The sequence below is a fragment of the Oryzias melastigma genome, linkage group LG11, assembly GCF_002922805.2.
Source record: "Oryzias melastigma strain HK-1 linkage group LG11, ASM292280v2, whole genome shotgun sequence".
NCBI classification, from domain to species: domain Eukaryota; kingdom Metazoa; phylum Chordata; class Actinopteri; order Beloniformes; family Adrianichthyidae; genus Oryzias; species Oryzias melastigma.
The window spans coordinates 21,730,493-21,744,158 of record NC_050522.1 but is presented as its reverse complement, the minus strand read 5'-3'; the positions used below and the strand labels follow the sequence as shown (position 1 = coordinate 21,744,158).

Sequence of the window (13,666 nt, the reverse complement as noted above, 5' to 3'; positions counted from 1 at the left end):
AAAAAAAAAAAAAAACCTTATTTTGTCAAAGAACTAATTTAAGTGGCTTTACTAACAGTTACTCATTAAACTTTAGAGTTTTAACACTAGATGTCTCTGTTAAAACATTCTATGCCTTTTGATATTGTAACTTTTCAACAGAAATCAGATTGACAGAGAAAAGTAGTTTTATGCTGGTATGACACACAATATAAATTATTGCACAAAGCCGCTTTTCTCCACAACAGAATAACCTAATATGCATTGATCGTGTTAGAGGTTGAAAAGTAGTAACGGTAGTCAAAGGTATGTAAACACTGAAGCTAAAGCTGTGGTGTAAAAGGGTCAACAGTTTGACAAATCTCAGCACTTTTCTTAATATGAATTTTGAATGTAATAAAATGATTGTCGTTTTTGCCCTATTTGAAGCTCAGTTTGAACAATAAAACTTTTATTTTGTACTGGAGGCCATAACAAGCTTCAATTCTGAAAACTTCCGGCTGATGATGTCTGGGCACCATCTTGTCTGCAGTCAGGTTTCCCTCCTGTCACCTTCACTGTCTAAACTTCCTCCAGTTCTTCAGAGTCCTGAGGAGATCCTTATCTATAAACATACAGCTTATGCTACATATGTTTTATGCTTTTAACATGATTTTATTCATTGTCTTTATACATATTTCTTACCCACATCCATATGATGCCTTTTATGGGATTAAACTTTAAAGAAACTATTGTCTTGTTGTGACCATCTCTCTCTGAAGGACGGCTGAAGCCAGATAAATTGAAACCAGTCCATGTCCGTACATTGTTGCTTGGCAACACAGAGCTCTACATTTTTTATCTAACTTTTTAACAAATGGATTAATTTTCTAAGAAAGTTTTTTTGGTCACTCACTTCCTCATCAACCAACTCGAGGAGGTTTCGAGGAAACTCGAGTTTCCTCTTTTTTTTTTTTTATGTTCCTACTTCCTAATGTTCCCTTCATTTGGTACTGCCACATCCACCACAACAACTTTCAAGTTTATTTCACATTTACACTTCAGTTACATTTTAAACATACACTTCTTTTATTTTTTGTTAATTTAACTTGTTTAAACCTGGAAATTGGGTTAAAAAGGTCAAAACAAAGTCTGAGTCTCTGGTACTACTAACTTTGCTAATGTTGAGGGAGATATTTTATCGTCTCTGGAAACCAGTGGAGTGAAGATAAAACCGGGGAGATGTGATCGTATTTCCACTTTCTAGTTAAAAGACAAGCAGCTGCATTTTGCATTAGCTGAAGTCGAGCTATGGCCGAGGTGTTAACCCCCAAATCTAAGGAATTACAGTAATCCAGCCTGGTGGTAATAAAGGCATAGATCACTGTTTCAGATTGCTGAAAAGACAGGATGGGTCGGACCTTTGCCAGCTGTCTTAGGTGGAAGAAACTCAACTTCACAACCACTTCATCCAGGACTTTAAGTCCAAAAGGCATTTGCGGGTTAATCTTTTTAAGAGGCACATCTGGCAGTCGTCTGCATAACAGTGAAAGGACACACCATATTTCCTAATTACAGAACAAGTGGAAATAAGTGCAGCGAGAATAAAAGAGGGCCTAAAACTGACCCTTGAGGCACACCCCATGTCCAGATGGCAGAAGAGGATACATGGTCCCCAAGACTTACACAAAAAGGTTCTGTCACTCAAGTAACATTTGAACCACTCCAATGCCAGCCCTTTTACACCGACCCACTGCTTCAGGTGAGAAACTAAAATGTCATGATCAACAGTGTCAAAAGCGGCTAACAAGTCTAAAAGCACAAGAATCCCACAATCACCTGAGTCTGTAGCTAAAAAGATATTAAAACAGCTGACTATGTACTATGTAAAGCTTTGAAGCCCGACTGGAAGACCTCAAGGATGGCGTGTTCTTCCAAAAAGACATAAGCTGAATGTACACTATCCTTACCTATATATAACTGTACTTTAGAGATAAAAGGCACTTTAGAAATTAGCCTAAAATTCACTAAAATTGTGGGATCCAATGCAGGTATTTTTGAGTAAAGGAGATATAATAGCATAATATAAAAGTGAGCAGCAGTAGAGGGAGTAATGATGCGACAGAGCTGGTTACCAGTAGGTTTCTTAATAAGTTTGAACACAAAGGAAATTTCCAATAAAGCAGGCATGTGATCTGAAAAAGACTGGGTCCCAAATCTCAATGTTAAAAACCATATAACCAAAAGACATCACTAAATCTAGACAGTGTCCATGCTCATGGGTGGGGCCCGACACTACTTGCTGAAGATTAAAAGAAACAATCCAAGTCTTTTACCATTGGCGTTTCAGGGCAGCACACATGAATATTAAAGTCTCCCATTATAAGTATCTGATCATAATTTGACATGATTTCACACAAGAAATGGGGAAATTCACAGTTAAAGATTTTACTGTGTTAGGTGACTGATATACCACACCACATAGCATGTGTCAGGAAGGGCATCCGGCGTAAAAACTCTGCCAAATCACTGATGCGAAACAGTGGGTGCTGTTGCGCTGTGGCGACCCCGAAAGGGATAAGCTGAAAGTGAACTACTACTACTACTTGAGGACAGTCAGTAAACCCCCTCCTCCAGCCTCACCCAGCGGTGTCTAGCGTATTTGGACAGGAAACTCATAAATTTGCGGCTTTTTTTTCTTTTTTTTAAACCAAGAAACGTTGAAAACCCGAACAAAAATTGTAATCATAGAAAATAACATGTCTAAAAAAAATGTGATTTTTAATTTTAAAAAGTATATTCATCTTATTGAATTTATGAATTTATTTATTTTTAGCTATATTTAATTCCCCTGACTGTACGTCACTGCTTTGCAGAGAGGCTCACGTTGCACCAGGAAAGCCAGTTGTTTGTCAGGTGCTTATTCCTTCTTCTGGGGTTACTGAGACACTGAGCGTTCTTCATGGTAACCTCTGTTCTGGTCATTACAGTGCTGATCGAACATCATCCAAAGCTCTGACTCTGTGTTACTGGCCAACCATGACACGGGACGTTGTTACTTTTTGTGAGATGTGTCACACTTGTGAAGCTTTCAGAAAGCCTGTGCCTAAACAGAAAGCCCCTTTACAATCCATACAAGCTGAGAGACCATTTCAGTTTGTATGTACTGACATTACTGAGCTTCCTGTCAACTCACGGAGACACAGATAAGTTCATGCGGTACAGGATGACTTCACTAAGTATGTCAATGCTTTTCTAATGTGTATCCAGATGGCAACAACAGCAGCAGACCTAATATGTGAGAGATATATTCTTGAACATGGTATCCCAGAAGTGCTACTCTCTGATCAGGGTAGACAGTTTGAATCGGCAATTATTCAAATGATTTGTCAATGACTGGATATCAAAAGAAAAAGAACCACTCCGTTCCATCCACGTGTAAATGGAATGTTTGGACTCTGAAAGATCAACTTTCCAGACTCATTCATGCAAACGGTGGTGAATGGGATCACTATTTGCCAGCAGCTGTGCTCTCCTTTAATGCAACTCCACATTCTACCATTGGATATTCTCCTTATTATCTTGCTCATGGACAGGAACCATGACTTTCAGCAAGTGTGACTCTTACTACACCTCTGGTGTTACAAACTCCTCAGAATTATGGCTTGGAAATTGCAAATCGAACTAAAACTGCACTGAGACGTCTCAAAGGAGGAAGAGCAAATGTGAAACAACATGTGTTATACCATGGTACGGGTGAATAGTCGATTCTGATTGGCTGCTGGGTGTGGATTAAAAAGGGATAATGCACAGGGATAATGCACACCTAAAGAAGAAGTTCCGGTCACACAGACCAGACGTGCAATAACACTGCGCAGGCTTCTTTAATACACATTTTTCCTTCATCATCTGGACAAAACAAGAAGTAATGGATGAACTTTCTCTCTGAACTGATGCTTTATTGAACTTATTGTAGTGACCAGCATTTATATTGCTTTCTTTTTGTAAGGTAAATGAATACTGACAAATTGTTTTTTCTCCCACTAATAAGACAGAGCACTCTGCATGAAAGGTGTAGTCTTCTGTCTCACCACAAGAGGAAGTTTCTGCTTTTAAAGCAGCTCAGAAGACCGAACCTGCTGTGAAATGAAACACAGAGACTAAACCTAATTGCGTGCCGTTTATGTTCTAGCTGCTCACTGAAGGCTTAATGTCAGAAAAAGAAGAAAAAAATCCACATTTGTCCGGGTTTTTCTTTCAAAACAGCGACACTTTACCGCTGCAGCTGAGGTCTGTAACGGCTTCCGGCTTCATGCCGTGTTCCATGTCAGCGTGACAACAAACCGCATCACGGATTAAATAGTCCGCTTTGTGTGAAAAAACGAGCTAAACCAAAGAAATAACAAGAATAAAGTACTAAATATTGATTAAATGTTTATTTATTTAGTAAATGACCATGGTAGAAGCGGGATAATACCCTCCGAAGAGTGCATTTTGAGAATTAAAGCACTTCGCGGAAGCAACCGTCCGACGCGAACCGTTCAACGTCGTGCGTTAATTTCTCATAATGCACACTTCGTCGGGTATTATCCCTTACTTGTTAGTTCATGCATCGTTGCTTGGCAACCCAGAGCTCTATACAATCCAACTTCTTAAGAAATTGATTCATTTTAAAAGAAAGTGTTTTTGGTCACTCACTTCCTCATGAACCAGCTTGAGGAGGTCAGAGGGGGGTACCTCATCTGTTTCTCCTATTTTCTTATTTTCCTACTAACTTTTTTTAAATTTGGTATTAATTTCAGAGAAGTTTAGTGAAATGAAAAGCTGGAAATTGGTTTAAGGAGGTCAAACAAAGTCTCAGACACTGGTACCACTAACTATACTGATGTTGATTAGAATTTTCTATTAACTCTGGTCCTCAGACAGTTCACACCTCTGACAGATATAAACCTCATTTTATTTTTTTAGAGTCCCTTGGTGTGAACAGGAAACTCATGCAGTGTCAGGAAAACCAAAAAGATCAAATGTCTGCACAGTTCATGTAAGAGTGTACAGACATTTTTAATTTAGAAACAGCTTTTGAACCACAGATAAATGGACCTGAGGAAAACATTTGATGTTTTTACTGAAACAATCAGATTGAAGCTTTCTAAGACTTTATGTTAATGTGAAGAATGTCACAACACTTTACTGGTGTCACAAATGTGAGACTAATTCTGACCTTAAGTCAAGAAAACAGAATCTGAAAGAACAATTGTTTTATTTCTACTCATCTCAATTAAATTATCTTCACTTCATAACAAAAATTGATTGTAGGTGAATGTATGTAAATTCTTCCAGTGATTCTAGTTGAATTTAATCAAAGTCTCTTTTCATCATCAGTGCATGAAAGAGTGAATGACATGAGTGTGGTTTGTTCTGCTGCTACTTCCTGAATGTTTGCAGTTCAGAGCTGACTGCTTTCATCAGGAAACAGTCAGTGAAGTCCGATCAGTTAGTTTGATCTCTAAAGATGTCGACAGAAACTGAAGCTGCAGCAGATTTGAGAGTCAAATTTAACAGAATTCTTCATCAAGATGGAAGAGAGCAAAGTGAGGTGGAGATTTTAGAAGATGAAGATCAGATCTATCAAAATACATTACAACAAACTGGTGAGAAGAAAAATTTCACAAAAATTACATCACATTTTTTTCTTATAGAATGATTTATACCAATTTACTGTTATTCTTCTGGTATTTCTTTCATTTAACAAAACAAAAACATTCGAAAATGTAAACCTGGAAATAAGCATAATTTCTAAATAAAAAACTTCAGTAGATTCACTTCTTATACTTCTGTAAAGCTCACTATTGCAATCCTGTTTAGTCATGTAAGAGATTATTGTGTGAATGGAAACTGATTTAAAAGAATTCTGGAAATACATTTTTTACAGAAAAACAGGAGCAGAAGAATCTTCAAGCCAAGTCAAGAAACTTTCCAGGAGGTCTCAAGTTGTTTTTGGGAGTTTTCGTTTTTCTGCTTCTGGCTGGACTCATTGGACAATGTAAGGATTTTATATTTTAATTTACAACTTTTAATACTCAATATTACAATCCCCTTATGATATTTTGATTAAAAAAGCATTCCTAGTAAAGTATTAATTATGATTATGAAGTTTTAACCAAAATCCCACAAACCTACATTTTTTATCTGGATCTGAAGGCTATTAGAGCTTAGCTGAGAAGCCCCGCCCCTTATCCCCAATGTCTAATGATCATAGCTCTGCATCTCGCTAGCTCTAATTTTCACCGTTACTACATAAAAAAGTCAAGCAATATCAGAAATGTCGGCCGTATTATTTGGAATCAGATTCCAGCTCAGATGAGGAAGTGAAAAGCTTCATGAGTTTTTTTAGCTAATAAATTGTGCAAACACAGTTCATGGAAATACGAAGGCAATCTTCAGAGCATGAGGCAGAAATTACTTTGCGTCAGTACCCATCGCGGGGCCCTTGTGAACTTTGTTTTAATTAAACAGTTGGATTCCCCACACTTGTTCGTAATCAGCTGTCGGAAAGCATCAAGAGCTGCAGCTGGGAGATCCCTAGAAAGGCCTGGCACGCCTGTCCAGGGTCGACTGCCCTACCCAGTCCTGCAAGAGACCCAAACCCCCATGGCCGCACCTCTGGCTGCAAAGAAGGAAGGGCGACTGGTCCTACAGGCGCAGCGCGAGCCCAACCTCGCTTTACAAACCTCGTGAAAAAACTAGCATTTATCCATCAGGCAGCTTGCACATACGATCTTCGCCCCAGAAATTGTGACATCACAAAAGTGCATCAATTCAAACAGAGCATCTTGGCAACAGTGACACTGATCTGAGAGGAGAAATTCTCAGAAATGAAAAAAGGAAACAATTTCTTACATTTGTTCTCTTTTATTAAAAAAAGAAAACACCATCACCCATACGTGTAAAAAAACAAACAAAAAAAAAAAAAACAGCACAAAAACATGATTTTCATGGAGTTGAAGTTTAAGGTTATTCTGGATTTTTTTTTCTTTGGGGGGGGTGGATTTATGCTTTTCTCAAATTTGCTTTTTAGAAAAAGAGGAGAAAAAAAGCCAAACAGTAATTAGGTTTTCACATTGATAAGAATGTCTCATTTCTCCTGATTCAAACAAAAGTTATTTTCTGTTACAGATCTTCTTTGGTCTTTGGAAAACAAAAAAATGCAGATTCAACTTTCAGGTAAAAATGATTTCTAAATATATAGTCAAATGTCTGATGAACAAACTATTTCTAAAAACGTATTTGGGTTATTTTATTTGTTCTTCTTTTTTTAAACATGCATGAGTCATATTTTGCATGGTGGTTAAGGTTTCACACATCTGTCATGACAGTTCTTCACCAAAATGCATTCCTGTACAGGAAGTACCATTTACTTCCTTGTTTCATACTTTTGTATATTTAGATGCTTAATTTTTAAGTTTCAGCAGTAAATACAAAAAAGAAAAGAAACATATTTTGAACTGTTTTAACTAACAAATGACATCTATTTTTAGACATGGCCGTCAAAAACAGTCGTTTACAGGATGAAATGAAGCAACTGAAAGATGACAATGGAGGTATAAAAACAAAAACATCAGTGCAGCAATGAAGGGAGTCCATTCTCAGATTTCATATAAAATTTAAAACTGGGTTTCGGTTTTTGCTTATATCAGGGGTCACTAACTGACGGACTGTGGACCAGACCCAGATGTTGGGTCATGCAGACCCAACATCTGGGTCTGAGCCTGATGCAAAACTCAGACGGGCGCCTCTGTTTTAATTGGGCCATACCATGATTTTCTTAAGCCTTTCAGAATAAAGTCATTTCATCTACTTTTTTTGATGAGTCACTAACGGCTTCATTGGCCTCATCCTGGGATGAGTCGAATGAAAGCATTGGCTAGGAGTTACATATGGTGGCCACACATGGACTTGGATATAGAAAAAAAAAAGTGAAAACATGCACGGTGTGTCAGGAACAAAGGGAGGCACCGGAACATGCACCACTCCATCCTTGGGAGTGACCTGATAAACCCTGGAGGAGACTTCACATTGATTATGCGGGTCCATCCATGGGAAAAATGGTTTCGATCATTGTGGATGCACATTCCAAGTGGTTAGACATGTATCCTGTAGCCTCTGCTACAGCTGCAGCTACAGTGGAGAGTTTGACGAGCAGTCTCAGTACCCACGGTATTCCTGAGATGATCGTATCAGACAATGCTCAATGTTTTGTGAGTGAAAGGTTCAGAGAGTTTGTGACTCGCAATGGCATCACTCATGTGACAGCAGCACTTTATCACCCTTCATCCAATGGGTTGGCTGAAAGAGCAGTGCAGACATTTAAAGAACTCATGAAGAAAAGCAAAGGTGAGACGTTGGAGACCAAAGTAAACAGGGCTGTTTTCTTATCGCATAACCCCTCAAACAACTACAAGTATGTCTCCTGCAGAGCTGATGATGGGCAGAAAATTGAGGTGTCTTCTGGATTTTGTACATTCTGACTTGAAAGATAGGGTGACCAGAAAGCAAGCAAAACAGAAAGAACACTATGATAAATGTACCAGACAGCGCACCTTTGAAGCAGGAGATCTGGTTTACACAAGAAACTACACCAGTGGACCTCGGTGGATTCCTGGTCTGATCGAGGAGATGACAGGACCTGTGTCCTGCAGAGTTGTTTTGGGCAATAGACAAGGGGCCAGACGTCATGTGGATCAGTTGTTCCATTGGATGGAACCAGAAAGTCCCAGGGTGGCATCAACAGAAGCAGAGATAGAAAATGCTGAAATGCTTCCATCAAGTGAGTGTGAAGGTTTGAGTGTGGAAAAAAGTTCAGAGAGTGAGGGGGCAGCAGGTTAGAACAGAACAACGACCTAGACGTAAGACATTCACAGAGACCTAGGATGCCCCCAGCGTATATGAAAGATTATGTAATGTGAATTTTTATTTGTTTGTTTTTGTGTATTTTAAAAAAAGGAAAGCAATGCTACACTAACTGTATTCTTTATAGTGTTTATGCATGATTTTGCATTGTTGTTCATATAATTTGGGAGGGCCTCCTCCTTATGAGGTGTTTTTCAGTCTAAGGGGGGAGAGATATGGTATAGCCACAAAAGCTGTTGTCGTTCAGGCCACTAGGGGGCAGCCTCAGCTTAGTTCTATGTCAGAGGCTTTGAGCTTGAAGGAGTTGCACACGGTGTGAGCCTGGCTGTGAAGATAAAGAAAAACCCTGTCATTCTTACTCGTACGTTACTACACCAACTACACCATGATTTTCTTGAGCCTTTCAGAGTAAAGTCCTTTCATCTACTTTTTTTGATGATGTCGGCTTGTTTCATTCTTTTGTATTTTTAGATACTTCATTTTTAAGCTTCAACAGTAAATACATAACACTTGACGTCTAATTTAAGACATGACCGTCAAAAACAGTCGTTTACAGGATGAAATGAAGCAGCTAAAAGATAACAATGGAGGTGAGAAAAGATCAGGAAACAGAAACATTTTTGCAGCAATGAAGTCCATCTTTAGTTTTCATATTAAATTTTAAACTGGGTTTGGGTCTTTGTTCATATCAGGGGTCACTAACTGGCAGACTGTGGACCAGATCCGGATGTTGGGTCATGCGGACCCAACATCTGGGTCTGAGCCTAGGGTAAAGCTAAGATGATGGGCGCATCTATTTTAAAGGGGCAATACCATGATTTTCTTAAGCCTTTCAGAGTAAAGTCCTTTCATCTAATTTTTCTTGATGATGTGGACAGTTGTCCTGGTTGTGTTCTTGTTGTTTGTGTATTGCACATTTGTTAATTTATGTGCAAATCCTCTATAAATGGACTTGTGTTGTCTTTCAGTCATCAACAAAACTCTTTTGGATGAAATAAAACAGCTAAAAGACAAGACTGAAGGTGAGAAAAGACTGAAAATAAATTGATTATATCAGTTTACTTTGATCATGTTTATCTTTAGCTTTTCTTTTACTGTTTAAATGTGTTCTTAGTAGACATTACAGATGAAATCACATAGTAAACCCATTTGTATAACACTTCTTTAAAGGTAAATGGTGTCCTGAAACATGGATGAGATTTGGACTCAACTGCTACTATAAATCCACTGAGGAGAAAAATTGGATTGACAGCAGGAGTTTCTGTCAGTATGTAGGAGCTGATCTTGTGGTCATAAACAGCAAAGAGGAACAGGTGGGTGTGTTCACACAAGTTACTTCCAGCTTCTTGTGTCTTGTATTCTCCACCTGTATGTGTGCTGCTGTTGTCTGTATGCTGATGGATTTCAGCAGAAATTCACCTCAGAAATTCAGAGTTCACCAGCATTTCAAATACATGTCGAAATGCCAAATTCCCTTTTCCAGTATTTCTTTGTTAAACATGATTAATTCTAATTATGTACCATTTGAAATGGTCCGTTAACCCTAAGGACAGAAAAAAAGCAAAAACTACAATTTGGCTTCAAAGAAAGTCACATTTTGTTCTTTAGGTGAACATTCCCTCAGTTTTTAGAACATTTATCAAAAGAGATAACCACCAAAGGGGAAACATTTTGTAATATATTTTTTTACTTTGGACATTTTGTAATAAAAAGAAACTAAAAAGGGGAGTATGTATTAACAAATATATTTTTTTTATTTTGTTTACTAGGAGTTTGTTTCTAAATTGAATCCGAATAAAGAATCCTGGATTGGTCTGTTTGCTGAATCGTCACCACAGACACAGAAATCTGAATGGAAATGGGTGGATGGATCACTGCAGACAGAAGCGTAAGACTGATTTTCTTTTTAATTGTTACTAAAATCATTTTTTATGACTGAGCATGGTTGTAAATGTGTGAAATAATTTCATAGATAATACAGAAAATGTTTGTAACATCAAAGATCATTTCAGTTTAACGGAATAGAACAGAATTTCGACCAGAAGTTAACAGAATCTTTTATCACAGGTTCTGGGATGAGACGTTTGCAGATCTGCCATACGACTACTATGCAGTGTCCTTGAATACTGAAGGGAAATGGACAATCGTGTACCAAACAAAATACAGAAACTGGATCTGTGAGAAATAAAATGTATTCATCTTTGTTATTGAGCTGTGCAGTGATTTTACTCTTTAGTAATGTAACTATAAAATTGTATTATCTTGTGTTTTTATTAGGGCTGTCAGATTTGTCCCGTTAATTACGCGTTAACTTGACATGTGCATGACGCCGACAATTTTTTTGACGCATTAATCGCGGATTTTCTCATACGTGCCTTTCCACACCACGCGCAGGCGTCCCTTGTCGCCCTCTAACTCACCGGCTACTCTCACTAGATCACGGGCGGGTCTCCAACCACCGAGCTGCTAGCTAGAACCGGCCCGGCGCCAGGACCTGAAGAGCTCCTTCGCGTCCAGTACCACGTCTGGTGGTACCGGCTCTCGTCCGGCGCCGCGTCCCGAGAGCTGCGGACCCCCGACATTCCGAACAGCAAGCGCACCGGGGGACGTTATAAATGTAGTTTAAACAACGCCAGTTATTTGTAGATGAAAAGATAAATCTCAGCTTTGAGTGTGTGGCCCGTCCCTCTTTCGCCGCGCAAAAATATGCAAAATAAGTTCTGGAGGTTTAAGCGTGATCCAGCCCCAGCATAGCGGTCTGTCTGCCGGCATATTCATGGCGTGAGCTCCGCTGGACACGTTGCTGCATCAGGCTGCAGCCAGAGAACGTGGCGGCAGTAACATACTGTCAAACCATCCACAGTGTATCCCACTTTTCTCAGTCTTTAATGTTTTAAAAAACAAAAGTTAATTGGAAATGATAAATCTCTATTTCATTTATTACTGCAATTCAGCAGAGGAGAAGATTTGGTCCTGACAAAAAATTAACATGAAAGTGTTATGGAAATTTTATTTTTGATGTTTTTTTATTTTATTTTACTGAACGTTGATTGAAGTTTTGAATTTAAAATACCCTTCACTTGCACTTGGAGTTTTGTTAGGCATTTTATGTTACAGCCTTTTATTGTTAAGAAAGTTTATCTCAATACAATGTTACAAAATAAAGTATTTCTGATTAAAACTATTAATTTTGCCATTCTTGTTTTCATAATTAATGTTGTTAATTACTGTAACTGTTAATAACTGTTAATAACTGTTAAATTGTTAAATTGTTAAACTGCTAAACTGTTAAATTCCACATTTTTTTCCTTAAAAAAAGGCTACATATTAATTTGCGATTAATCGCGAGTTAACTCAGGACATTGTGATTAATCGCGATTAAAAAATGTAATCGCCTGACAGCTCTAATATATATATAATACAATCTCTCTCTCTCTCTCTCTCTCTCTCTCTCTCTCTCTCTCTCTTTCTCTCTCTCTCTATATATATATATATATATATATATATATATATATATATATATATATATATATATATATATATATATATATATATATATATATATAAACACATTTTAGTTTGTGTTTACTTTTTAATTATACCTTGTATTATAACTGTTTAAGTTATTTTTTAATCTTCATTCTGAAAACAACAAGGTAGATGTATAAACACATCTGATGCAGCTCATCGTCAAGCTCTGTAACTCTGGCCTGATGACAGTCATTAAAGTCAGGTGTGTTCGGGAAAACATTTAAAAAAAAAATGCACGACTGGCCCTAAGGACACAGTGTAGACAAAACAAATTTCTTGTAAAGCCTTTTGGATAATCACTTTGCCCTGTCCGACTTTTACCATCTGTATGTTTCCATGCTTCGTTTCATTAGTGCCGTACATAAAAGCTGTAGTTCTGCTAAAGTCGATAAACACACAGCTGCCTCCTTTGTCACTACACACATGGAGACAAGGATTCAACAGGAACAAACAGCTCAGATTCTATTACAGGAAGATTCACTGTTGAGATGTTGTTAGCAGTAAAATAGCTATCTCAAAATTTCATTGGGTTTCATTTGGGTTTTCTTCTTGCACAAAAAAACTCCAAAAACTAAAATGTTTATATAGCCTATATATTTTTTCCAGTTAGCTTTTTTTCAAAACTGTTCTTAAAAACACATATTAAGTCAATTAGTTTATCTATTCAGTCTTCAAATACTTTTCCTGGGGAATCTTTTAAATTGAGCTTCCGTTCAAATTCTATGAAGACATCCTTAAGCTTGAATTTGGGAACAAAAATATGAAAATATAAAGAATTTTTTTTTGTTTTTAGAACAAGGAAAAGCAGACTGTCAGGAAGTGTTGATGAAAGACCCACTGATGGAAATAGTGTTTTTAACGTGTTCTGGTATTTTTCTTTTGATGGCATTGTTCTGTCCACAACCGAGGTGATTTTTTATTGAACTCCTGCTGCTCTACAGAAACTATGTCCTAGAAAACAAAACATGTTTTTAATTTAGGATAAAAAAAACATAATTATTATTAAAAGACCAATGGGAACAAGTTTAAAGTAGATCAAAAGATTATAGGAGTGGGACTTGAAGGAATCCAGAGACTTGTTTTGATGGCAAAAACACAATATAGATTGCCCACCATTGTTTTTAAAGTGTCCCTATTTCAAAATACAGTGCCTTGGAAATTTCCCAAAAGTATCTGCAAAAAAACCAACCCACTCTAAGTAAAATGCGTACATTTTCCACAACTTTGCACTCTGAAATACCGTGTATAATATACGCCAAACATGCTT

General features: G+C 37.6%; 1 protein-coding gene across 1 annotated transcript; it reads left to right on the top strand.

Annotated features, from left to right (window-relative positions):
• Nucleotides 1-7,140: 7,140 nt before the first annotated feature.
• Nucleotides 7,141-11,211, top strand: LOC112162434 (C-type lectin domain family 17, member A-like). Its single transcript, XM_036214239.1, has 5 exons — nt 7,141-7,182; nt 9,837-9,890; nt 10,039-10,181; nt 10,638-10,756; nt 10,936-11,211. Exons 1-5 carry the CDS (start codon nt 7,164-7,166, stop codon nt 11,054-11,056), a joined length of 456 nt encoding a protein of 151 aa, XP_036070132.1. The 5' UTR covers nt 7,141-7,163; the 3' UTR covers nt 11,057-11,211.
• Nucleotides 11,212-13,666: the final 2,455 nt, after the last annotated feature.